Raw genomic sequence first — 27,918 nt, 5'->3', positions numbered from 1 at the left:
CCGCCGCCGCCGCGCCCCGCCGCTCGCTTTTCCTTTCCGTCGCCAAGATGGCGGAGTACGACCTGACCACCAAGATCGCGCACTTCTTGGACCGGCATTTGGTCTTCCCGCTGCTAGAGTTCCTCTCCGTCAAGGAGGTACGTGGCGATCCCAGAGGTAGGGGAGCCGGCCCTGCGGCTGGGGGTGCGGAGAAGTGGCAGATGGTGCCGCCAGCTGCGGGTGTCGCGTGGGCCTGAGCGCACCGGGGCCCTCTTCCTCGCCTTCCTCGGGTGCTGCACGGCCCGGGCCCGGCCCATGCGGACACTCGGAGCTCGCTTCCAGAGGGAGGGGCTCGGGGCTTCTGCGCCGCATGGGGAGAAAGTGATGAAGAGGCGTGTGGGCCTTCCCCGTAAGGGAGGGAGAGCAGGGCCGTGGCCGAGAGGAAGGCTGGGTCGGCCTCTCCTCCCGCAGCGCAGCTCCCCGGGCCGCTCGTTTGCGGAGCACAGAGGAGCTCCTCTTTTCCCTGCTCAGTTTTGACGTAGTTCCCTTTCGCCTTACTAGGGGGAGGGAGACGCAGAAGCTCTCTCAGAGCTGCTGTTCGTTTTCTGCTTGCTTCCCGGCAGCGCGAGGGCCCGCGCAGGCCCGGCGCCTGCTGTGTGCCGTGAGGCTGCGGGGTGCCCTAGTGTGGGCAGTGTTGCTAATCGACTTGTTACTTTAAGCCGTTGTCATCACGAATTTGTGTTAGAACCAAGTGCTGTCCCTTGTGGGTCTTTGTTTATATATATTAAATTACTACGAGTATCCCAGAGATACTGTAGACTCAATGCTCATAAACCTAAACTGTCTGAAGGACTTATCTGATTAATTTTAAAATGGAAATAAAGTGTTTAAAATTATAGAAGCTTTGCATTTAAAATAAATATTTTAGGCTTTAGAAATGAACCAAGTAAGCATGCATACATTGGGATGAAGACCTAACCACTTTTCATGTCTGGTGTATGGACTTTGCTTGATGTCTGTAATTTTGGGGGTGTTTTTATTATTTTGGCACTTGTACATCAGCTCAAGTTAATTAAACAGAGTTACTTCTTTAATGTTAATATTGAACAACATGATATTTAGAGCCAGTTTAACACTTTTGGAGGTTCTGTGTCTGAGATGTCCTTAAATATGGTGTGGTGAATTGTAACACAGCTTTCATGAAAATGTATTTTTGAGTTAGATTGCAGCCCCCCACCTACATCTTGAAGACCTAACAGCAGTTTACAGCTCATGGCTAAATTATGGGGTAGGAACTTTAAAAGGCAATTTGACAAATTTTGAAGGACAGCATCCAGTTACACAAGCTCAGCTAAATTTTCTTTCATACTATTCATCTAAGGACATAGTTTAATCTGTGCTAAAATTAAATTTAAAGTTTCATCCTGTGTATCTTTTCTGAGATGCACTTCAGGTTTTTTTTACTAGTCTGCACTGTTCAGCATGTTATTTTGTGGAAATTATTGACTAATTTGAAAGAAAAATCTGACCAAGTTTTTGGTGGGTTTTTTTGTTATATGTATGCCCAGAGAGGTTGTGGAGTCTCCTTCACTGGAGACATTCAAAACCCGCCTGGACGCCTTCCTGTGTGATGTGCTCTAGGTGACCCTGCTCTGGTGGGGGGGTTGGACTAGATGATCTTTCGAGGTCCCTTCCAACCCCTGTGATTCTATGATTCTATGATTCTATGATATGTGTTTATATATATAAAGAAATATAATTTTCTGAGATTTTTTCATGGGGTTTTTCCCATTCATTGTAATAGGAATTACTGTTCCTTTGACAGGAATAGTAGTATAAAATGTTACTTGTCCTCTAGAGAGTCTTTGAAGTTTTTGCATTCATAAGTACCAGAAAATTGCTGGTATCTTTGCCAGCAGTGGAAATGTAAAGAGGCTGTATCTTAAGTACACTAAATGTCAGAGCTTTGAGGTCTTGCAAAGCTATGAGATTTAATGTTTCAAACTGTCTAATTGGATAAAAATCCATAAATAAAACTGTGCCATGAAGATAATTACATAATATTAATTGGAAACTGTTTAACAGTATTAAAAAAAAAATCCTAATAATTCCTGTTTCAGATATACAATGAAAAAGAGCTACTCCAAGGAAAACTGGATCTCCTTAGTGATACTAACATGGTGGATTTTGCTATGGATGTGTACAAAAATCTTTATTCAGATGAAATTCCACATGGTAAGTTGGTCATTTAAAAGCAAAATTTGTTTTACACCTCTTCTGTCTAAAATAGTAAATACTTTGTGGTAGTTTGCTTGTTGTACACAGGAACTAGAACAGTGTTTAAATTTTGCTTTAATAAAACCATGAGCAACACTGAAATTTGGGAAGTTTGGAACATAGGCTTTGAATCATGTTGAAATATTTCAATGCTGATTTGGTCACTTCAAGCACTTTAAAGGTATAACCTGATGGAGTTGCAACTTATTTTTCAAATGTCAAGTTAAACACTGTTAATTATTTAGGATTGCTAAGCCTTTTCTTTAAATAATCCAGTATATTATTAAGGCTGGATTTCCATTGTGAATAATTGTATTAAGCTGTCGGCCTGGTTGATTTTTTTACTTTGAGGAGCTAAATGTTTTTGAAAATACATGTTTTCCTCATTTATGTCAACATAAAAGTTTCTCTAGAATAAAGTAAGTGTTAAGTAGTATTATCATAATGAATATGAAGCTTAATCTCATGCTGGAAACTTCCCTGTTTACTTCTTAATTTTCTGTCTTCCTGAGGAGCACATGGGGAGGGAGAGAAAATCAGAGTATCTTGCTTTCCCCAATTTCTATCCCTCATGGATTTTTGGTTAGTTTGTGTTTGGGGTTTTTTCCTGTTGTTTCTTTTTTTCTGGGTTGTTGTTTTGTTTTGCTTTCCTTCCTGACGCTAGTTGAGATACACACTTATTTCTCCATCTTTTTTTCATTTTGTGGAATTCTTCGCCATTTTCTAAACTAGTGGGACTTAAGTATGTCTTGCCTGCAGTTTAGGAGAAGAGACTCAGGTGCTTTTTCACAGTTGGGTACAAGATCCAGCTGTTGTTCTGCCACTGGATCTTATTCTTTCCAGGCTCTTTAAGCTGCAGGGTTGGCAGTTAATCTCTTTGGAAATACGTAAAGAAGGCTGATGGAGTTACAGAAGTTGGATTCAGCACTTTGACCAAATCTTTCATATGCTAGCATTTGATCTGCTATTTGTTGTTAACAGGTGTATATAATGATGCGTGGGAGTGATAACAAATAATGGAAATCGGAGTTTTTAGCTTTTGTCACCTAAGAAACAGTTGTAGTGGTAGCTTCACCTTTAGGCTACTTATCAGTTGTACTGATTTAAAAAGTCTGACTGTCCCAGGGCTATAAAAATCTTCAAGCTGAATAGATTTTCCTCTTTCTTCCTTGCTTCAGCCTTTCTAAACTGTTAAAGAGTAACATTACTGTTGCCAGTATTAAAATGCTAAAGCAGTAAACAGCACAAGAAAGAGCAATTGTAGCACGCTTTCACAAAGAAACAAGTTTAATGACTTCAATATTTTGAGTACAGCCACTTAGGCAGGTTACTAAGTATGATGTCATAAGGTCATAGCAGTAAGTTCAATGAATTTGGTCACTGGGAAAGCTCTGTTTTCATGTAGTCCAATGATTTCCACCCTTGTAATGTTTTTCTTCCTTTTTTTTTTTTTTTTTAAACATATGTGGGAAACAGTTCTTCTTCTTCCCCACATAACCTAGCCCCCGACAGCCACCCTAGCATTGGCTTGTGACAACATCTCTCTACAATACATCATCAGTTTGACAGGATTTGTTTATATGTATATCATGACTTGTTGTTGTTTGAGCTGTGGCTTTTATTTAAGTTATAAAATTAACATTAGCAGAGGTAATGCTTTCACATGGAGTCAGTTGTTCAGGGTGCTTGCTTGTACAGCTTTCTATGAAAAGTGCTGCAATCTTCCTGGTGTGTGTCATCTTTGTGCATCAGCACTAAGCAGAACATATATACTGACAGGTTCATTTTATTTGTGGAATTGATGGCTTCTTTAGAATTTTATGCTGATTTTTTTTTTTTTTAACATTTCGCTGTTTCACGTACTCAAAGCTAAGTTCCCCATCACTGTCATACTTAAAATGTCTGCACAATTTATAGCTGCTTTTGTCTTGTCTTCACTGACATCAACCTACAGTTAAACAGCCATGGGAAAACTTGTTTTTACTGTCAGTATGTCAAGTGAGTGGATTTTCTTTCATTTGTTTCTACTTGCTCTTTTATAATCTCAAGATTCATCTGAAGTTGGAGATAATTTCTCCTTATTGGAACACTTCTTATCAGGCAAGTTGTTCTTAGATTTAAACTGGGTCACCGTTATGGTGTTACTCACTTTGGACCTCCTCTACATATATATATATATATATATTCAAAAAAAGAAAGAAATGTCTAATAGGTTAATAGGTTCACTGTGGTATTGTGTGTCCTGGTGTGGCTCACTTTCATGGTTTCCTGCATACTTTTCTCCCTTGGGCTTTGGTTTTGTCTTCTGTGATCCCTTATGGTTTTTGGCTAATATAGCCAGTCTCAGGGTGCTACTGTTTTTTCTTTAGTTTGTTGGGTTTTTTCAGCATATAGACTTTTCTGATTTCAAGTGTTCATTTTATTGTACTGGTAGCACTTGGTGAGGAAGTTTGGGTCTGTGTAAAATAATAGCCCTAAAGCTGTTAGTTCTATTTCCAAATGATTTTTCATAAAAACTTAAATGTTCTAATTAAGTATACAGTGTTCCAAATAATAATTTCACAGCTGGAGCTGATTTAAATTCTTCCTGTTTTTTCAGTTAGTTTTCAGTTACATAGTCTGAAAATGGGCTTTCAGAACCTGGTGAATTAGAGGAAAACCAATCTTACTGGTGTGTTAGCACTGTTCACTCTTTTCCAAGTCTATTTTGAATAAGTGAACTTGCTTCAGATGTTGTTTCTCCCTTAGAGGAAGTCTGAAGATACCTTGTCTAACAGACTTTGGTCCAGCTCTACCAGCTGTTTAGTGGGAAGACATGTTCAAATGTGTTGTCAGCATCATGTAGTTACAGGTTGGTTCCTGTAAAAACGTAAGGCATTATACTAAAATCTGTTCTTTTTGTGTGTTTAGCTTTGCGTGAAAAGAGAACAACTGTTGTTGCACAGCTGAAGCAGCTTCAAGCTGAAACTGAACCTATTGTCAAGATGTTTGAGGATCCAGAGACTACAAGGCAAATGCAGTCCACTAGGTAAGTTCTGACATAACTTCGCAGGATGGCTTGTTAGTACCTCTTAGTTGTTGATGATAGAAGTACTCTGTGTAGTGACTGTAAAGAAGAACTAAAAACTCCAATTTTTGTTCCAGCCAGTATTTCAGTTGTGTATATGGTTGGTTAACAAATTGGTAGACACAGTTCACTCTTTTCAGTGCTTGTACTTGCTGTGTGTATGGTATATCTTGTTCTTTAGTGTTCATGAATCCACTTGGGACAAATGGCAGTTACCATTCAGTACTGTCAAGTCACAGCCAAGATGGGTCGGGGGGCTTTTTGCTTGGTTTGTTTTTGAGGGATGGTGTTTGGGGTTTTTTGAGGGGAAACATGGGTTGAAATAATTCAGATTCTCTTTTCTAGGAAACCATCTGTCCTCTCCCTTTTCTGCCTTCCACAGAGGATTATGGAATGCTATGTTTCTTAGTCTGGGGGGTCTGCTGAATAAGCATCCTTTTAGCCTTGTAGCACATTTTTCTTTCAGGAGTCCTGTGCTTTCCCCTTAGCCTTTCCCACCCCCCACTGACCAACTTGATAGTGTAAGATAGTTCTCAACATAATCTTTTAATACATATCCAATTATTTCTTAATTTGCTTGTGGGAGTAGTTAAAGTAGAATGAGTTTGTTTGCACATTTATCTAGGGACTGTGAAGGTTTTCTTACTGTTAAGCCTGAATTGAGCTCTGTAAAGGTTCAGCTGTAGTCCTTGAGGAAGTAACTGCAACTTCAATAGAAGTGTGGACAGGTATTTGTTTAATAGAAGTTACTGTTTGTTGTCTTTACATAGGAAGCATTGTTATCACTGTTGTAAATGTGTCTGACCAGCTCTGGATAATCAATTACATCCCTTCTTCAGCCTTACGTGTTCTGAGATTTCAAATAGAGCATTCCACATCAGATAAAATACTTAATGGCTCGACTTCAAATTGAAGGTGAAGCCTGTTCTTGGGTTTATTGTTGGCAAGCTTTATGCATCTACTGATTCTTTCTGGAATTTTCTTAGAAAAACATTAAATGCACAGACTGTTGGGTTTTTATTTTTGTAGTTTGCAGAAGTCTTATTGGTGAAGGTGTATGTACCTTTGTTTGGGAACAACCTTTCTGCAGAAAATAGGTCCTCGAACGGGGAGGAGCTTCATTAGAATTTACTCCTTGTTTCAAGTGCAGATGATCATCCTTTTTTCCTTTCCCCTCGTAGCTGAGGTTGCTGAGAAACCTAATCAGCCCTTTTTGCCTATGTTTTCCCCACTCTGCACATAGTTTTCAGAGTTTAGTCTAATTTAGAACTGGTCAGTGCAGAACTGGTGAGGTGCAACATACTTGGTCTCAATGTACATATGAAACAGGGTGTCAGTAGAAGTAATGAAATCTGTTAGTTTTCCAGCATTACCAAAGAAGCTTCTATTTCGGTTCTGATATCACCAGAATGTACTTAAGCTTCTGCTGTAAAAAGCATTGCTAGGATAAGTAAACCGCCTTGATATCTGATTTCAGCATGGATATTTATGTCACATAATCATATTAAGAAAAGGAGTTAAGCTTGCTTACAACTTTGGTGGTTGTGCAAAGCAGGAGCCAGTCAAAAGCTTTTGGAAGTGTAACTTCAAAAGTAAAAGGCCCAATTGGCATTAGTTAACTGCCTTGAAGTTATTTACTGTACAACTATAATTGAACTTCTGATCCATATATGAAGATCTTGTTCAATTCTTGCTTTGCCTTTATTCAGTTCTTATAATAGAAAATCAAAGAAAAATAAGTTGTAGCAATTTGAAGTACTAGCATTTTGTGGGATATGTGTTCCTGACCTTTGATCCACAGAATTTGATCAGTAGTATATATGCCAAATCAGTAACACTTTGTTTGGAAGCAGGAGTTAGGATCAAAAAATGCATGGACAATAACATGCATAATGCTATGAAATACTAGCCCTGATAATATGTAGCAAGTTTTATTTCGGAACTGGTACATCGTTTTTGCTTTTAAAATGGCTCAATGCTTTGCAGCTCAGAATTGCCGGATTTGGTTATTGGCTCAAGTTCTAACCCAGGTTGTTGGGTTTATACACTAATGAGGACAATCAGGCTGGAAGGTGTCAACTTGTCTAGACCTGAGTAGCGTCCTTTAGATAGGAAGCAGTTTTTGATTCTTTGACTTTCGTGAATTTCTGCTCGTGATATAGAATCTCTATCAGATTTAGAGCTGCATATTATTAGGGCTTTAGATCATTGCTTTTGATCTGTGACAGTGCTGTTTGGAGCATCTAAGTCAGAGGAGTGGTAGACAGTAGTATGTAAATAAGACACTGCAAGGGGATTTTCTTTCAAGAATAAGCCAGAACATTTCAATTTCTTTTTTTCTATACTGCTGTTTGAGAACACTGACTTTTAAGTTATAGAGGAATAGTCAGTGTTCCTCATTTTTTAAGTGTATTTCACTGGAAGAAACCCATTTCACTGCTTCCACAAGGATTACAGTGGATTGTCATGCTTGGCTACCTTGGTGATGTGCAATTTCACTGTAAGATCTTACACTGTAAGTTTTAATTGCACAAACTCACAGCTTTGCAGTCAATTGATTTTGGAGTAAATGGGGAAATTTTCCCCTACATAGACTTTGACTATGTCTTTGTCCCTAGAGGACTTTATAGCTTGGCATTCTACTCTTCAGTTAAATCTTGAATACATGTTGGATACATGTTGTATCAAGTATGATAGTTCCATGAATTGTCTGAGTCTTACTTGCTACATAACTGAATGCACAGAAGAGATGAAGAGGGGGGTAGTTACTGGTATAGAAACATCCCAGGTGGGGCTGAAGAATAGAAAAAATAAAATGAATTATTTCTGTATTGTAGAAGGGCAGTCCATACAATTGAAGTGCCAAATTGAAAGCACTTTTGATTTATGAATATAGATATTATGTAGGGTATATTAATTCAACTGGTTCTTGTTGCCACATAATTGCAGCATAATTTGGATGGAATTCCAATTGCATTGAAAAACTGGTGTAGTAAAATTTAACTCTTAAAATCTGATCAAGATCCATTGCGGATACTAGATAAAAAAATATTCACTGAGTTAACTATTGTTTAAAAATACCACAGGCATCTAAGGTGTTGTGGTCATTGATATGGGACTTACTGGTGGTAGATAATTTCATGGTTGCCTAATGCATGCTTAACTTTCCTTTGAATCTAGATAATATGGCCTGTACTTCTACTATCCATGTTAAACTAAAAAAAAATCCAGAATTGTGATTGTGTGAATCAGATGTTTAGAGTTTACTAATTATGAGTATTGTTTATAGTTGTGCAGTCTGCAGGCACTTGCTGTTGTAGAGGTATTATTGCTAACCACTGTGTCACAGTCATAAAATCATAGAACCATTCAGGTTGGAAAAGATCCTTGGGATCACCGAGTCCAACCATAATCCTTATTCTGCAAAGTTCTCCCCTAAACCATATCGACCAACAGCACATCCAAACAACCCTTAAACATATGGTGACTCAACCACCTCCCTGGGCAGCCTATTCCAATGTCTAACCACTCTTTCTGTGAAAAATTCTTTCCTAATGTACAGTCTAAACCTACCCTGTTAAAACTTGAAGCCATTCAGTCTTGTTCTATCACTAATTACCTGTGAAAAGACACCAGCACCAACCTCTCTACAGTGTCCTTTCAGGTAGTTGTAGAGACTGATGAGGTCTCCCTTCAGCCTCCTCTTCCTAAAACTAAACATTCCCAGCTCTTTCAAGCGTTCTTCATAAGATTTATTCTCTAGGCCCTTCACCAGCTTCGTTGCCCTCCTCTGTACTCGCTCCAGCACCTCGATATCTCCCTTGAATTGAGGTGCCCAAAACTGGACACAATACTCCAGGTGTGGCCTCACCAGGGCTGAGTACGGGGGGACAATCACCTCTCTACTTCTGCTGGTCACACTATTTCTAATACAAACCAGGATGCCATTGGCTCTCTTGGCCACCTGGACACACTGCTGCCTCATATTCAGCTGCTTGTCAATTAGAACCCCCAGGTCCTTTTCTGCCAGACAGTTTTCCAGCCACACTTCCCCAAGCCTGGAGCGTTGCCTGGGGTTGTGGCCCAAGTCCAGGACCCAGCACTTGGCCTTCTTGAAGCCCAGACCATTGACATTAGCCCAGTGATCTAATCTATCCAAGTCTCTCTGTAGACCCTTCCTATCCTCATGCAGATCAGCACTCCTGCCTAACTTGGTGTCATCTGCAAACTTACTGATGATACGCTCTGTGTCCTTAGCAAGATTGTCAATAAAGATGTTAAACAGAAACTGTCCCAACCATGTGACTGGCCCCAGCTGGATTTGACTCCATTGACCACCACTCTTTGGGCCCAACCATCCAGCCAGTGCTTGATCCAATCCTAACAGTGGAATGTTTCCTTTCTAATTCTATTTTACTTTAGTCTTAGTATTTAACAGGAGATAGCAAAGTGCTTAGCTAGAGTTACTGCTGTGGAATTAGAATGTGGGATTAGGAGGAGCTCTTAGTCAGAATTGGACTTTCATGCTGAAAGTTTAGGATGCCATTAAATTTAAAACAACCTCCAACCCTTATCTCTAGTTGTTGTTGCAGGTGGTGTTCTTTCTTTATATATTAACTTAAAGGTTTTGAAACTCCTTAATGATATTTTAGGAATAGTTAGCTCACTATTTCTGCAGTTGTTTTTGCACAACAAGTGGAGGGAGTGTAAGTTCTAATTTATACTCAGTTTGGTTATTTTGCGCTTAACAGCTGAAGGTTGTGTTACATGGTAACAGTTTCTTTTGTGAAAACTGCAATTTTAATCTTTTTTTACAGGGACGGTCGGATGCTGTTTGACTATTTAGCTGAGAAGCATGGAGTAAGTTTTAATTCTTGTATCTGTTTGAATTCTGTTCTAAATATCTCCATCCAACCTTCCCTGCAGCCAACAGCTATGAGCAGTTATGGAATAGCATTTTGGCCTGTTTCATGCCGATGTACTTAATAGGCGGAAGTCCTGATGCTAACATGATTAACTTGAATGCCTTTGAACTTTTATTTTTTACTAAAAAAAATAATGCTGGAGCTTAAAGTTAGCTGCGTCCTTCATGTGCTTTACTTTGTAATACAAAATTTCACCTTTTTTCTAATATTGGTATAATCTTTAATTCAGTGGCATGGTTTAAGAGTATATTAGTTGCCTGTATTTTTTCCTGCCTAGTGTCTTTTGAAGTACATGAAGTCTTTGAAGGTTACTTTACTATTAAACTATTCTAGCAGCATTTTTCCTAGTAAATAAATGCTATTTGTGTTCTTTTTCAGTTCAGGCAGGAGTACCTAGATACACTCTACAGGTATGCAAAATTCCAATATGAATGTGGTAATTACTCGGGAGCTGCGGAATATCTCTACTTCTTTAGAGTTCTGGTAAGTTTTTGGGGTTTTGTGGATTTGGGGGTCTTTTGTTGTTGGTTTCTTTTGTTTGTTTTGGGGTTTTTTTGTCTTTTGTTGTTGTTTTTCTAGTTCCACCTAAAAATTCTTAAACTTTCTGAAATGCTGCTAGTAAGTAGCAGTAATTTCTGTAATTGACCATGGTTAAAGAAAAAAAATTGGGAAATATATCTTAAATCAGAATATGGTTTAAAGTAGGAATGAATTGAACTGTTCATCTAATTGTTGATGGTAAGAATGAATTCTTCCCGTATGGTCTTCAATGTTATAGGTATGTTCCACAAGCTGAAAGAGTGAATAAGTTACTTGTGTAGGTTTGTGGGTATCTTTAATTCTTCATGCTTTAATTCTGGGCTTAGCAATATGTTATTATATGTCAAATAACTACTTTCAAAAAAATGAAGTACTATTCTTGTGCTGGTAGTAACTTGGTATGGGACTTTAGTTACTAATTCTGATAGGAGAAGATTTGTTAGAAGTTCTGTGTGATGAAACATAACCTATGAAAGAACTATTGTTACTGATCTGAGAACAGAATTTGACACTGTGAATGACCTAGTGTAATTCGTTCCTGCGTAAAACTAACACAGCCTGACCTCAGGACTACCCTTCCAGGAAACAGATGGACTACTGCAAAGTTGCAGTGTTTTACTGGGCATTTCTGAAAGAAGTATGCTTTTTGGCATAGTATTAACAGAAAAAACCTTGAGTGCTAGCTTTTTTAAGGTGGTTACCTACTATAATTGGTTCTTTAGGAACCTGCATTTGCACTAACTTTCTTAAAGTACTTCAAAAGCATTTTTATTACCTGGTTATCTCATTTGGTGCTCATGCATGTTTTTCTTTTTAACTTAAAACTGCAGCAGCATGGAGTTTTGTCTTTGACAAGATTTTCTGGTTTCTATGCTAGCAGCTTTAGTGCTGTTTTTTCTTCTGTACCTAGATTGCTTTTTTAAAAAAGTACTTCATTTGGAAAGCTAGGACTATTCAAATTTGTTATCTTGTAAATTCAAAAATACTGCAAAAATTTTTCTTATTTTTCATTAATAATAATTTAAGAAAACAAAACCAAAACACTAAGAAAATTAGTTTGTTGCTGTTGTTGAGAACAGGTTCCAGCAACAGACAGAAATGCTTTGAGTTCACTTTGGGGAAAACTGGCATCTGAAATTCTGATGCAGAATTGGGATGCAGCCATGGAAGATCTCACAAGACTGAAGGAGACAATAGATAATAATGTAAGTAAAATCTTGCTCATGTTTGTAAGGTGAGGGGTTAGAGGTGTTCATATTCAAGTTTTATGAATTGCAGTCTTGTTTAGGAGTAGTTTGCCATCTTTTCACTAGGTACTTTCTTAATAGGGGGAATGTTAAAAGGTGCTCATGAAGAAATAAAAGCTTCCTTTTCAAGTCACTTGCTTCTTACCACATGTAAAAATGTTGCTCAGAACTTTTAAGTATTTCCAACAAACAAAAAATTAAACTAGTCACAAGGATGAGTTAGAGAGTAAGGTATCATTATGTGAAACTGTTTACTGCTTAAATTTTTCTGCATGTAACTGGACTGTACTCTGCTTACATGAAAGTTATACTTTAGACAAAAAATGCAAGGCAGATTGTTTTCAGAAATTAGTTTCCAGCCAATTCTGCTTCCTCACCAGTTCCTGAGTTGAGATAAGCACCAAGAACATGAAGGGAAAGAGTGGGGTTGCAATACTAATTCAGAATAAGGACCTGTCAGTCTTCATGGACCTTCAGCGGCCCTATCTGAAATACTACCGTTTTACTCTCCTCAGCCAGTCTCAAAAAGATGTTTGGTGTGTTGTGGGGTTTTTTGGGAGTTTTTTTTGGGTTTTGTTTGTTGTTTTTTTTTTTTCTTTCACAGAGTAATTCTTTATCTGTGTGGCAGATGACTAATGTTAACAAATTTTCTTTAATTTTTGTGAACCCGAATGGTTATAATAGACTATTAAATTTGACTTACGCATTAGGCTCCAAATTTTTTTAGGATAGAATCTTAGTATTTAGTTGTCATGCTCTTTGGAGTGATGATTATTTGCTATGCCAGTTCATTCTCAATGTGTTGCTTTGCAACCTATTTTATGTGCTGCTGAAATTTGAAGCTAATAGAGATAGTTAGAATTTAATCCTTATTCAGTAGCAGCTGGTTTAAGTGAAGACAGTTATGTTCTTATTTCTTGTCTGAAACTGATTGTGGCATTTCATGATTATCTGAGAATATATGGCTCTTGTGAGGCTTTAGAAAGGAAGAAAAACTCAAAAGCTGGGGAAGCCAAGTAGTTCCTCGGGTCACATCTGAAGAGGGAATACAAGAAGCAAAATTCATAATTAAAAAAGGAAGTAATAACTTATTTTAGTATGGTGGTCTTTGGAGAACTAAAATCCACTCTTCTCGTAACAGAATACAAATTTCAGTAAAAAATGTGGAATGTGATATTGGAAAACTTTACATGGTTATAACTTTCAGCATACTTATCTTTAATGGATGACAGGTTGAAATGCTGGAGGTCAAACTTGGCCTGAGAGTGATAAAGGGCTAAAGGGAGCCAGTGGAAAAATCACAATTTTTTGAATGATTAGAGGTTTTCATGCACCAGTATTCATATGAACTTTCTCTGTTTTATCTGACTTAAACTGATGTTACTTTATCTGCTAGTCGGTCAGCTCTCCGCTGCAGTCTCTTCAGCAAAGAACGTGGCTCATCCACTGGTCTTTGTTCGTCTTTTTTAATCATCCTAAAGGGAGGGACAATATCATCGACCTGTTTCTCTATCAACCACAGTAAGTTTTGTTTTGTTATGTTGGGGCCTTTAAATAAAAATGAAGGCAGATTATGGATATGCAAGCTTGTAGAACATTTTTAGCCCAAAGCCAGAAATTATTTTGGAGATTGTACAGATACTAATACTTGGAATACATTTTTCCAAGCCTTTTTTGTATCATCTACTTTTCTTGATTGTTACAGTTTTTCAAAGAAAAGGGAGAGTGAAGTTGGAAGAGCTGACTCTTTTTTCCTTCTGGCTGGGAGGATGGTTTTGCTAGATTACTGAGTACTACCACATCTTTTAGGCCATAGGGGAAGGTGTTGTTTTATTTTGATTTTAGGAAACCTATTTAAGAAGGGTTCTTAAGGAAAATCTGAGAAGAATAAAAATTAAAATTAAAACACTGTAGCCATTTGTGAGAGGAAACTGACTTATTATATGTAGATCTGGGAGTCTAGAATGGCTTCTAATAAATAAATTAGTTACAAATTTTCTTCTCCTTCTAAGTACCTGGTTAGATCTAATGTATTAGAATAGGAGGATAATCCTCAAGGAAATTAGTTTAATTTTTTGCATGATGATTCCAGTATACTGGTAATTTGTGGTGGGCTCTTCTATGTTGGGTTTTTTTTTCATAGTGTATATCTTGGTTTGCTTTTTTAGTTCTAATTTATACTTTTCATTTGTAAGTACATGCTAATTTATTGGAGAGTTGAACAGGAAAGCTGCAGGCTGGGATGACTGAGAAAAATGGCTTCTTGTGTGCTGTGCCAGCTTCACTTGTAAAATCAGCATAGCTGCCAGCTTGGGCCAGCATTGACATGAACTTAGCCTGTGAACTCTCCTTTTGCAGTGATAGCCTCTTTTCTTCTTGTCCTAGTGCACTGCTGGCTTCTCTTCCTCTTGCTTCCCTCCCTCCTCTCCTGTTCTAAAAAAGATGGTCACAAAAGTAACAAAAATAAGTCAGCCTTCCATATTTAATAAGTGGCCAGTCTTAAGTCCTGGTTGTGTTGCTTAAACTGGTCCTGGTCCTAGTTGCATAAACTATTTCTTGTGAATGCTGTTGTGATGCAAAATGGCATTATCTGAGCTTTATCTGGATATTTTTTTTTCTAGGTATCTCAATGCAATTCAGACAATGTGCCCACATATCCTCAGATATCTGACTACTGCAGTTATAACAAATAAGGACGTTCGAAAACGTAGACAAGTGCTGAAAGATCTAGTCAAAGTTATTCAGCAGGTAAGGCCTGAAATAACTGATGTTTTCTGACCTTTTTAACTGAGATTTCATAATTTTCTTTGAATAATATGCCTGGTTTGGGATTACTTATATTTTGGTGCTCACTTTGTCTCGTTAAACTAATTTTTCATTGTGAAGTAAAATGCATGTCAGTCAGTAGAAGGACAAAGCAATTAAAATACTTCAGACTGATACATACATGACTGCACAGTTACTACAGGCAACAATCAGTTATATCCACTTCAAGCATTGATGTAAGTACCTGTGCAAAGCAGGATCAATACAAAGATCAAATTTTAAGTGTATCTTAATCTGTGCTTAAACTTTAGTGTTCACAAAAGAAGTAGCATACAAAGCCATAGACCAGCTGAAGTGTAAAAGACATCTTTTATCTTAAACTAAAACCTTACTTTAGCATTTAACTTCTAATGTAGTATGAATTCCTAACATTTGAGGTAAAGTAACATTTTACAGTTTCTTTTACTTTCTTTTTATCTTGTATAATTGGTATGATTAAAAACCGAACTTTTTGAAAATACCAGCTCTGACTGCTTTGGTTATGAAATACCTGATGAGAGATTTTTTTCTTAGTCCTGCTCTGTATGGTTCATTATATTAGATCATGAAGTGGTGGAAGTTTTATAGAATTGAAAGCAGCTCAGACAGAGTAACTAGTGACAGGTCTACATAAGAGAAAGAAAGCACTGAATGAATTGATTTGTCAAATGTCATATGATGGCTCTACTAGATTGCATATGCTTCCAAGACCTTTGCAAGTACTGAACTATTAAGTGAACAGTTTGTTGTTCATCTCGGTTAATTTTAAAAGGTGATTGATCCAAGACTGTTTTACATAGTGGATGTTAATCACATGGTTAACAAGTACAATTTTGACATAAAAAAACCTTTACCTGTAAAATTGAATTTTAAATCTAATGAGACTGTAAATACAATTCTTCATGGACGGAAAAACAACTTTAATGGAAATCTCTCTTAGTAATTCCATAAGTCTGCTGATATTTTATGCTACCGCAGACTCTGATACTGAGTTAAACTGTCTTAAAATGTGTGTTAGGTACTTATCAGAGGATGTTTTAATTATGTCTTAATTTACACGTATGTATATAGATCCAGCAATGTTCCTGCCTTGGAGTTAAATTTGAGTAATTATTGTAATGCTGACATCAATTAAAGCATTTTGTATAAAAGTGGCATTATTTTTTGTTAGTATGTTATCAATGTAAATCAAATGATCATTCAGTTTTAAGTATGAAGGATTTGATGTTGGACTAGTCTTTGAAATCAGTATTTATAGAATCATAGAATGATGAAGGTTGGAAGGTGCCTCAGATCTTCAGGTTCCAACCTCCCTGCTATGAGCAGGGGCACCTCACACTAGACCAGGTGGCACAAGGCCTCGTCCAACCTAGCCTTACACAACCTCCTTGGGCAAAACATTCCAGTGCCTTACTACCCTCATGGGGAAGAATTTCTTCCTGAAGTCTAACCTGAATCTACCTTCTTTCAGTTTAAAACCATCACACCTTGCCCTATCACTGCCCTCTCTGGTGAAAAACCCCTCCCTAGCTTTCCTGTAGACCCCCTTCAGGTACTGGAAGGATGCTATAAGGTCTCCCCAAAGCCTTTTTCTCCAAGCTGAAGAGCCCCAACTCCCTCAGCCTGAAGAATATATTTAGGAAAATATTTAGGATGAACATCTGTTCTACCTTATCTTAAGAAATTTGGAAGTTTGATAGAGAAACAGCTCTAGCCTCAAACAGTTTTCTAACCCAAAGATTGCAGCACCAAATGCTGAAGGTGCAACTGCACTTCTGTTTGCTTGACCATATGACTGGGGGGAGTGGGGAAAGAGCATATTTATTCAGCTTCTAGAAGGGTAATTGGGACTTTAATGCAATATTTTATTTAAGATTATGTATGGACTTGTTTCCAGTATTAAATTTTGTTTGAAGAATGTAAGGAATACTTGAGTAATCTTGTGGCCTTGATTTCTAATATTCTTCCTAATTTTTTTGACAGGAGTCCTACACATACAGGGACCCTATCACAGAATTTGTGGAATGCTTATATGTCAATTTTGATTTTGATGGTGCACAGAAGAAGTTGAGAGAGTGTGAAACAGTAAGATTTATAACATTTATAAGACTTTTCCTTTAAGTAAATATCTCTGAAGTTCACAATGACCAGATAATATTTTCTAATGAGCTTTTAGATTGGGTTGTTCTGGAGTTTTCTGACAAATCATTTTGTAACACAAGACTTACCAGTAAGGATATAGTTTTAAAATTATACTTAAGCTGTTCTAGAATGAGAAATTAATAGGTAATAATGCATTTGGCTGAGTTTCAGCTTTTCCATTAGTGTTTGAGAAGTGCTTGAAGGAAAGCTTGGATTTGCCTTTTGGTTGTCAAAGATACTGCATCTTGGGATTGTAATGGTGAAAAGTAGTGTGAAATAACATTAGGGTAGTTAGATACTCTTGGAGAACTTTTATTCATTTGCTGTGAATAGTTAAAGACATGTAACACTTGGGTTGATTGGTGTAGAAGTTAGTATTTCTAATAGCTGAAGATTAGGACCAATTCTTACAGCCTCTGGTTTGACTTTCATTAGTATTAGTCACCTAATCAGAAGGCTGATAATCATCTTGTCACCTGATTGGATAAATCAGATGGCTGATAATCATCTTCACTGCATAGGACTGGTGGTCCTGTAATCTTAGCTAAATTTTGTGTTGGAGGGATCTTCAGTAGAGTTATGATGGTAGTAGACAGTGCTCTCAAGTCAGACCTCAGTGATCATGGTAGCATGTGATTTTAATTTAGCAATCTGCAGAAAAATGAAAATTTCTGCTAAATCTGTAGCTTTTTCTGCACATCTTGGAATGTCCCAAGAACTGTCTTTAGATGGGCTGTTCACTGGTCATGCCTATTAACAGTCTACCAGTAAGTTATTCCTTCCACATTCTCAGTGCTCCCTTTGTCCTTGCACTTGCAGGTGCTTGTGAATGATTTCTTCTTGGTGGCATGCCTTGAGGACTTCATTGAGAATGCACGTCTCTTTATATTTGAGACTTTTTGTCGCATCCATCAGTGTATCAGCATTGGGTAAGATGACTTCTTAGTATGATGGTTCAGAAAAATCCGTCACGGGTGACAGTTTTTTGGCTATAATGTAATAAATTTCAACAATCATATTTGAAAGTTGAATTCTTGTAGTTACTTTAAAACAGTGTCTCTGCCATTCCCCAGACAAACAGTCCTTTCAGACTGAAACTTTCTCATGGTGTCAAGTTAGATCTCTACTGGATTTAATGGGAACTTTGATATCCAGTGTCACCTAAGTCCAGGTGTCTTAATTTGGAGCTCAATTCCACGCATGGCTATAGAATGCAACTACAGCAGTTGCTTAAATATATTTATATTTGGTAGATACAGATACCTATGTCTGTTTTAAAATTACGTTCTCTGAAAATTATTAGAACTGTATTGCTTTTTTAATTAAATAGAAGACAATAACCTTTACTCCCTGTGGCATAAAGGGAATGATTTGGCTACAAGAAGGATTAGCAAGGATGTCTGTTATTTACTCAAATTAATTTTGTAAAAGCAGACTTTTGGATCAGCTCTGCCTCTATTGTAGAAACTAAGCAGGAAGTTGTTATGCGTAAGAGATCCTTTTCTGCTTGATCTTTGCCCCGATTCTCCATATTTCCACATACCTTAAATTAAAAACGGAAAAAAACTGAAATTAAGAACTCTGAAGGTATAAAAATTGGAGTGGTAAGAAACAGTGCAGAGATCCTCAAGACAGCAGAAAGCAAAGCTGTTAAATCTGTCCAGTTCAATAGACTTGTCACCAGCTTTCATCCAGAGGAAATGTGTGAATCTGGTCCTCTGAGGGAGCAATTTATCACTGCTTGATGTCAAAAGAAAAGCACTTGAGATAAAATTGTTTTAGAGTTTTGCAAGCTTACTGAAAGGACTACTTTTTCCATGGATAGATATAACTGGAGAAAGGACAAAGATTCATCCTGCTTTTAATCTGTTGTCTTTATTTCACACTAGTCCTCAGTGCATTTGGAATACAAGGGGTTTTTATCCTTGATATCAGCTTAAAATAGTCGATGACTTCTATGTAAGAGACAAACAAGGAATTTGAGTGTTTTAATCAACTGTGGTATATTGTGTTTTAAGCATAATCATAATAGTAAACTGGACAAAACTGAACAAAACTTCCATACTTAAAATTCATTTTTATAATGAATTTTAATTTATATTTATAATTTATATTTATAATTTGAAATAAGGCTAATACTTTCTCTAAAATAACTTTAAGCAGAATACTGCACATTGAGGGATAAAGGGGTTTTGAATAAGTAGGAAGAAAAGAATGAAAATAAAGTTCTTAGGAATTCCTTGGGAATGTAAAAAACCCCATAGGGTCTTGCTATTTCCTAGAAATTATTTTTAGTGCTTTATTCAAGCACAAATTTTAAATGAAACTAGATGTTTAAGCTTTTTAAATTAAAGACTAGGTGTCTTTCTGAGAGATCTCTTATCTAACTGATCAATGAGCAGGGGAGTTTGGAGCATGCATCTTAAGTATGCTTCAAGTCTCTGTCAAAAGACAAGAAGATAAACATACTACTGATTCATTACTACAAAAGTAGCAAGTTTTCTTTAACAAATCAAGGTCTGTGGTAGGTGGTTGCCATTTATTTATTATTACAGTTCATAATTTTTTGTGCCATATATGGTATTTCAACTTCAAGTATGATACAAAATGTTGGCTCTCCTTGTTATTTGTAAAGGACTCAAATATAGGTAGCGGTGTCATTATTTTATGAGCATTGTGGTATGTTTTGAGGCAAGTGATAAAATTTGAGTTGAGACACATTTCAGATTGACATGGATATTCCTACCATGTATCAATTCAGGTAATTGCATGTGGAATCAATCATCACTAATAAGATTCTCTTCAGTAGGTCATTGTATTTTAAATTACGTGCATAAGCTTTAAGTTTCTGTGAGCTGTAACAATCATTAGATTTGGGCTTTAAGTGTGGTGCATAAGTATTTCTTAATGTGTTTCAGACTTGTTTTTGCAGAATTTAGCCAGTCAAAATGCTTTTGGACCAGAGCATAGTTCTTGCATTTCTTTGTCCATAGGTGATTTTCACTGCTATTCCTGGAGTTGAAAACTAGTTGGTTGTACCACAGTGTTTGATAAATTCTATTTAATTATTCAGAAAAAAAATTGAAAACTATTAGTAGGAAACCTGCTTTTCCTTGTATTAAGTTGAAAATAGATGGCTCATTTAATTTTAACTGCTTGCATCTATTAGACAGCTGACATTTTTCCAAAGGATGTAGTTGTTTTATCAGTTGTAATGTAGAATTTGTACATCCCAGATCATCCTGCAGTTAGTTTACTGTTTGAAATATGTTTAATAGGGAGGAGTAGATTAAACTAATTCAGAATGTATTTAGGTTATTTTGATATGCCTGTAGCTAATGGAAGAGCTGAATATACTTAATTCTTCTTTTCTATGTTCCTTTTTTGTGGACAGTACAAGATATGCTTGTTTATCCATGATGATGTGTGGAATTCAGTAAACTTGCCTTTTACGCAAAGGAAAACTTAAATAGCATTTGCTCTAGCAGGCCCCAATTAAGTGAAATCTCATTATAAAACAGGGACAGAAATAATCTAAAAAAACTATTTGACACTATCTGGGAAGCTACCATATCAGTGCAGCTTGAAATAGTAGACAGTATTCTCTAAAACATTAATAAAAATATTATAATGTATTTTTTGTTATGCTGAAAATCTTTATAAACAGTGGTAGTCTAGAATACAACTTTTCTAGCTTATTTTCCTTGGTGGTGTGTTAATATGTATTTGTAAATCTGAATTTGTAATTATTACTTGAACAGGTATATATGTATGGTGGCTAAGGTGGAGTTTGCATCTCTTGAGAGTATTAGTTATCTATTTTAACAGTACAGCAGAAAAATAGTGTTGGCTGTTACATCATTGTGATCAGGATAGGTCTTCAGTGCATTTGCTCTGGAGGAATGGAGAATGCTTTTTTAGCTGTATGTTTTGCTTTAGCAGGCAAGTACCTCCTCCATGTTACATACATTGAGGCACTTTGGATGGTGCTGGCTGCTTCAGTGGTCCTAAAATAGAATCCAGTTGCCTCAAGTGCTGAGATAAGGTCATCTTTTGGTTCAAAGGTGTTACGAAATTTTAGGGTTTTTAGTTCAGGTATCTTAACTAACACAGTTTTTAGTTGATAACTTTGGTTATTTCATATTTAATTTAAAATTTTAAATCAGTATAAGTCTCAAAGCTAAAAGTTCAGATGAAATAGGTTTTTATATTCCTATTTGCCTTGTCATTCTCATTCTGCTATTTATAAGTTTTTTTCAATTGCACACCTCTGTACCACCTGTACAGACGTGTGCTGTTTAAGTGCAAGACATAGTTCAGAATTAAATTATATACTATCGGGATGTGAATTCACAACATCCCGGTGTAAAGCAGTGAGGGTGGCAGATGTGCAGGAGTGCATTTATGTTAGTTTTCAAGTAATTTCAATCAAATGAAAGTATGCTTTCCAGATACATGGTATTTATTGAGTACAGGTCTTGGGCTGTGCCAAAATTTGTGTTGATTTAGCTTGTGTTCCATAGTCTCTAGTCGTGTTCACCAACATCAGAGGAATCCTGTTTCATCTTTGTGTTATCTTTTAGTATGTTGGCAGATAAACTAAATATGACTCCTGAAGAAGCAGAAAGATGGATTGTCAATCTAATTCGAAATGCACGACTAGACGCCAAATTGGATTCTAAGCTGGTAAGATGATGTAGATGAGTGTAAGGTGATTGTGAAAGATCTGAATGCAGAGCATTAAATTACAGGGATATGCGTTCTGAGAGACTTCTAAATTTGCTGAATCTCTTGTGTGTTTTAGGGCCATGTAGTCATGGGCAACAATGCAGTCTCACCTTATCAACAAGTGATTGAAAAGACCAAAAGCCTGTCTTTTCGTAGTCAAATGTTGGCTATGAACATTGAGAAGAAATTGAATCAGAGTGGTAGGTCTGAGGTGGGTATAAGTTAAATTTTTTTGAATTCCTGTTATCATTTTTTTGTTAAATATATTTAAGTATAATTCTTAACCTCTATTAATTAATCAGATGTGCCTACTTACAGTTCTGGCACTGGGTGTTAATTTGAAAAGGTTTATTTTTTTATAGGGAGCATTAGAAAGTGATTGTTTTCTCTCACCTCTGTTATCACGAGGTATTCCTTTTTTGTGTTGCATAACTTGTTTGTGTTTCTGTCATAATCTGATTTTCTGCTTCTTTTAAATGGTCTGCTTCACCATCTAAAAAGAGCTTGATTTGAAGGATGACATTTATAAAAGTAGTTGTATTAATTTTTTTAAGTGGGTTGTACTTAAAAAAAAATCTGTGTGTATATATATTATTGAGAGTGATGGTTAAGACTGGAACGTACTGCAAAACCCTAACTGTGAAACCCTATTCATTAAACACTGGAGAATGTAGCCAGAGGTTTAAGTAGAGCCTGTGAAAGTAAGGACGTTGGCAAGATCATCAGGTTTTGCCTCTGTCCACTTTACAATGTGGGAAGCTTTGTGAGGGAGAAGAACAAATATTAGAAGTTCTAATGAGTTTCCTGAATTCTTGGCCAGAATACTGATGGAAGTTGCACAAGCAGTGGTGGATTAGCTTGTTCCATAAAAGGGCAGTCGTGTGGAATTTATGATACTATTTACTTTAAAAAATATAATTTGTGAATTGTCTTTATATTTATTTTGAAATATTTTAGAGCTTTTAATTTTTGAAACTATTAACTTGGGAGAATCAGGCTGTACAACTTAACTATAGCATGTATTTCTGCTTTAAACTTACACGGTATCCTTCACTATTCGACAATATTCCCACTTCTTGGCAATACCAACATTGGACATTTTTCAATAATTTCTTGTAAGTTGCAGTAACTGTCAGATACTATAGTAACTTATTTTCTACTGATCCTTACCTGTTTCTTTATTCTCTAGGCACCTAACTGGGCTACTCAAGATTCTGGCTTCTATTGAAATATTTCTGCAGAGGGGGGAAAAAAAATCAGCTTTCATTTGAATAAATAGCACAAAAATATAACTTTTTTGAGAAAAGGTAATTGTGTTCCATCTAATGTTGTTTGAATAAAATTGGCTAATTTTAACAGTGTGCATCTCTGTAACTTTAATAGGTACTTAAGTATGTTTTGTAGAGGCTTTTTCGCATAATGGTGTGCTGGAGCATTTTGGATCACAGTTTGCAAAATTTAAAATGTCATTTCTGTTACATTTGTTTGTACTGAAGGATGCTATTGCTCTCAGAGCTGTCTGACTTGGGAAGCAGGGAATTAAATATATTTATTATCTGTTGCAAACATCACACAAAAAAAATGTAAAAGCTGATGTACAAGCAAATGGTTCCCCACTGAACATTAGCCAAACCAAAATCTTTTTCTGCTCTTCCATGTTGTTTCTTACAGAAGCAGCTTTGTAGAGCAGAGGCATGTGTAGCTTACACCTTTATGAAATCTAACACAACCTACATGCAGGATAATTTGGATAGACCTACGTGTTCATGCTTGAAAACAAATACCTATTCTAATTCTTGTTTTTAATCTTGACACTTTCTGGAGTACAGCTTTTTGCTTCCAAGGAAAATAGGATCTTTTAAAAGGTCTGGTGAGTGAGTTGGGCATTTAAAGCTTTTATTTCAAAATCTGAAGTTCTTCAGATTCACAATGCAAACATGAAACAGCAAAACCATATATTGTTCAATTATTGTAATTTGAAGGATTTTTTTGTGTTTTGGGGGCTTTTCAGCCTGTTTCACATTCCTGTGGAATTCTGTAGCACCTTTGCACTGCAGACTATAGCACGAATCTCTAACCCACAAAATCCAAGATCTGTTTAGGGTTCTGTTAGTGACTGATCAGTTAAGGTGAAAGTGAATAGTGGAAAGGAAGACACACTATCCCTGTGTACAGTTTTTCATATAAAGTCAAGGGGAAGATTTAATTAGCTTCCCCTTATTCCAAATTTATACCTCTTTCCCTCTTTGCTCTGAAAGTTCTGGAACTCATCAACATGTGGAAAGTTGTTTTAACTCACCAACCCTCTCACTTACTGTCTGAAGTTTGATGTTGGCTGGGAAACAGTCACAGGACCTGATTTGTCCATGAAGATGGCAGATGGCTGTCTTCAGAAGTGATTTTCAAGGCAGGCTTCTAATGTCTAATCCTGTACTGTGTACTATACCAAACTAGGGGGGAAGCAGTCCATGTGCTGGAGGGCAGACTTGCAACTCAGGCAAACTACAGCAGGCTAGAGGAATTGGCTGATGGGAACATCTTGAAGATCATCAGAGTCAAGTGTCAAGTCCTGCATCTGGGATGGAATATCCTCATGTAGCAGTGCAGGCAAAGGTCATGGACTAAGCAGAAGGCAGCTTCTCAGATCAGGACTTGGGAATATGGTGGAGAGCAAAGCAAGATGAACACAAGTTGGCAGATGCCTTTGTGGAAAGATATGCACATATCAGAACCATAGTGTCCTGTCTGGACTTTATTAGCATAGAACAGAACCAGTGGGTTTATGGAAATGATTATTCTTGTTGTGAGAACACTGCTGGAATACTGTGACCTACTGTGGTCTTCCTAATTCAAGGCAGATAGTGCACTTCCTCTAGTGCAAGCCCTGTGGAAGGATACCAAAATGGTGAGAAGACAAAAGGAGACACTGATTAATGTTCAGCTTTAAAAGAAGGCTAAGACCAGAGTTTATTGCTGTTGTAGTCCCTTCAATGGGAGGATTCACAGCAGAATTTAGTCCCTTAGATTTAAGGGAGAATAAGAAAGATTGTTGGTTAGTTGGTTGTTTTTAATATGAAGATGATCAAGCACTGGAACCAGTCACCTAGGGAGGTTATGGAATCCACCTTTGGACTTTTTCAACTTCTTAAGTACCTGACCATGCTAACAGACCTGCCTTGCGCAGGGAGTTGGACTTCATGACCTCCAGAGGTCCTTTCCAGTCTAAATGATTTTATTATTTAATGTTATATGTATTAATATGCATACTAATGGCTTACTTTAAAATATACTTCAATACAGCAGAGTGATGGAAATTATTTTCAGCTGGTGATTTGATCTAACTTCTCATTGTGTTGCAGTCTAATCCTATAATGCTCACAGCTGTAAAAACAAAGAGGGGGGAGAAGAGGGGGCAGAAATCATGCTTTCATAATTTAGAAGGCAATAGATGTGCAGGGTATTTGCAAGGAGAAATGTTCTACACATAAAGGACTGTGGAAGAATGAAATTAGAACTGGGTTATGTGTAGAGTGGGTATCTAATTAATGATTGGGTTTATAAACCTTTTTTCTAGAAAACATTATTTTTTGCTTATTAGCATATTCAGTAGGCACTCTCATTCTGCAAGCAGCTTCTACAGTTTCTCAACCAGTTGTTGTTTCCGTCATGGAACACTCCTTTCATCCAAACCTCCTTGTTCTGAGTAACTGTGCCTTCAAAGATCTGATCTAAGCTATAATAAGTGTTGTTGCTAATTGTCTTTCTTCTTATGACTGACAAATCTGTTGTGCTAGCCTAGGAGATGGAATTCAAAGTGGTGGAAATAAGCAATTAGAGGTAGGTTGCTGCTTGACTCTAAACTCCAATGCAAAAAGCTGGTCTACAGCAGTGGGATTCACTTTATGTATAGGATTGGTTCCTATGATGGGGATAAAGAGTCTTAATCAGATGAAATTAGCAATTTACCTTTGGAGAGCAGTTTCCTGAGGCTGAATATGCTCTTCATGTTAAATTTCTTATTGTTCCTCAAGTTTTCTCAAGAGAAAGTGCAAACTGTAGATTGATTCTATATCATTACAGCTCCAAAACACTCACTTTAGAACAATCCAGATTGCATAATAGCCATGTTTGATAATGCAATCACAAAAGTGCTGTTGTGTAATAATTAAAGAATTTTTAAATGAGATAAAATTGGAATGTTTTTTGTAAACAGCAGGGAATGACCCACTCATAGTTTTTCCTTCGACAGGAAGAATTTACTTAGAGTTTTAAAATTGTCTCATCTCAGGAGCACAATACTGTGTCATCATAGCTTTCCTTTTTTTTTTTTTTTTTTCTTCTGTCCTTTATCAAGCATGTAGGCGTAGAAAAGGTATGTGCAGATTGATTCAGATACTGAATGAAACATCAGTTAAAGGAACAGTTCTGAGGTTTGGGAGATTTTTCCATGTGTAAACCTTACAGGAAACCTTCAGCTCAAAATTATAACAGTACCTTCTGTAAATGCATAAAAGCATTTTTTGTCATTCTTGCACTAACAAGGTACTATATATATATCTTAATGGGTTTAGTCCAGCTCACAAAGGCCAAAAGCTTCTGTTAATGTTCACAAGCAGGACATGATTGTGACTGTTCTGTTGAGGGTTTTTTTTTGTCCTTTCCAGGGACGCTTTCACTGGACCTACTGCCTTAAGTACGCAGTTGGGTAGGTTTCAGAACAGGAATTGAAAATGAGGATTCATAACACTTTCCAGAGAGACATTTGCTAGTCAATTCACTAAAACAGAAATCAGAAAAATTGTGTAAAATTCAGAGCAAACTATAGACTGGTGATATTGCAGTTCCTGCAAGTATGTTGTAAGTAATGTTTCCAGTTTTTTAAATTCTAATTTCAGAGGAAAGGGTTGAGTTGTTTGGTTTTGTTTTAAACAAATAATTTACTTTGTATTACTTCTGTTGGTCACCTGACATTGTTTCTGCCTAGGAGAAGTTGTGAAAGAATTAATTTTGCTCTTTTTAAATTAAAACCCAAAGCAAAGTTGGTTATATGGTTGGAGATGAGTACGTGTGTTCTGAAGCCCACCTACTGTTACACAGGGTAATGTTGCTAAAAGCATTCTCAGAAATTGTGTAGATTTCACTTGGTTCAATGTCTCATTCAAAGTGTTGGTAGGCCATGAAGGGCTTTGGTTTCAGGTCACCATTTACTTTAGTGAAGTAAGTCTACTGTGTGCTTTCAGTGGCACAGTAAGAATATAGTTCCCTATTTTTTTGTTCTATGCATCCGTTCTATTTAACCTACCTCTCCAAGTATGCGCCGTCTCCTGGGATGCACGTGGCTGTGCCGGAGCAGCGCCCTGCCCTGCCCCAGCCAGTGGGTGCCAAGCAGCTTTTCTGCGTGGTGAGATGTGCTGAGCAGAGCTCGTCTCCATGGATATGGGTAACACACCGTTTTCCTCACACAGTGAAACTAGGGAGTCTTCACAAAATGACCAGGTTATGATTGAGGGGAGAGCAAAAGCAGGAAGGTAAAGCATGTTCTCAGCTGGAGGGTGAAGCTGGCCAGAGTATGAGGTGAGGTAGGTTGGCAGTAGATGAAACTTCAAGGATAACAATTGCAAATTCCATCATAACTTTCCATTGACCAAGCTTTAGAAATCTCATTAGTAGCAGTATTTTATGAACATCCAAGAACAGTTCTCATTAATTACATGAAGATAAGATCCACTTTGTGCCTCTTGGCTTTACTTTCATAAAAACATTTGTAGCAACTGCTAAAAGAAGCCTTTGGAAAGGAGAGAGGAAGAACCTTTTAAGACTTCCCTCTTTTTTTTCTTTTTTTTTTTAAAGGGAAGAAAGGTAGAAGATGGAGAAATACTGTACTTCCTCTGCTGCAAGACTCTTTGAACTACGTTGTTTTATTTTTTCAGTAAATTTGTTGAACAGTTACAATGTTATATTGTCAAGTTTTCTGTCTTTTGTAGAAAATAAAGATTGTAGTTTCATCTTCAAACAAGCATAATGTATAAAGTTAAGATTCTCAGACAAGCTGTGTGTCAAATTTGTAATTTTTTAAATAAAATTTTTAATAGTTTCAGTAAATGTCATCTTACTGCAGAAATGTCATCAGGAATTAAGCGTGCAAATGCCATTTAAGGACTTTTAATTAAAAGAAGAAGGTAGTAGGGGAACAGTGCTGCCTCTGGTA

The 27,918-nt window shown here is 36.9% G+C and overlaps 1 protein-coding gene across 2 annotated transcripts; it reads left to right on the top strand.

Annotated features, from left to right (window-relative positions):
* EIF3E (eukaryotic translation initiation factor 3 subunit E) lies at window positions 1-27,812 on the top strand. 2 transcript variants are annotated; one of them, XR_007888524.1, is made up of 14 exons: window positions 1-137; window positions 2,100-2,214; window positions 5,167-5,284; window positions 10,141-10,183; window positions 10,627-10,731; window positions 11,868-11,993; window positions 13,432-13,556; window positions 14,657-14,783; window positions 16,824-16,925; window positions 17,802-17,911; window positions 21,566-21,668; window positions 21,787-21,921; window positions 22,900-23,017; window positions 27,561-27,812. XR_007888524.1 is itself a non-coding variant. In XM_051609712.1 (13 exons), the coding sequence occupies exons 1-13, from the start codon at window positions 48-50 to the stop codon at window positions 22,936-22,938; spliced, it is 1,338 nt and encodes a 445-aa protein (XP_051465672.1). In that variant the 5' UTR covers window positions 1-47; the 3' UTR covers window positions 22,939-23,066. The 2 variants fall into 2 exon arrangements, 1 of the variants encoding a protein (XP_051465672.1); XM_051609712.1 differs by lacking the exon at window positions 27,561-27,812 and having other exon boundaries at window positions 22,900-23,066.
* Window positions 27,813-27,918: the final 106 nt, after the last annotated feature.

The sequence above is a fragment of the Apus apus genome, chromosome 2, assembly GCF_020740795.1.
Source record: "Apus apus isolate bApuApu2 chromosome 2, bApuApu2.pri.cur, whole genome shotgun sequence".
In the NCBI taxonomy this organism is placed as follows: Eukaryota; Metazoa; Chordata; class Aves; order Apodiformes; family Apodidae; genus Apus; species Apus apus.
Note: the sequence above shows the minus strand (reverse complement) of the source record. Positions and strands in the feature narration are given on the sequence as shown.

Coding starts and splice junctions, on each gene's coding strand:
- EIF3E (XM_051609712.1), top strand. CDS start 48: ATGGCGGAGTACGACCTGACCACCAAGATCGCGCACTTCTTGGACCGG. Junction 10,732..11,867: donor TCTACTTCTTTAGAGTTCTG/GTAAGTTTTTGG, acceptor TGTTGAGAACAG/GTTCCAGCAACAGACAGAAA. Junction 21,669..21,786: donor CCAAATTGGATTCTAAGCTG/GTAAGATGATGT, acceptor TGTGTGTTTTAG/GGCCATGTAGTCATGGGCAA.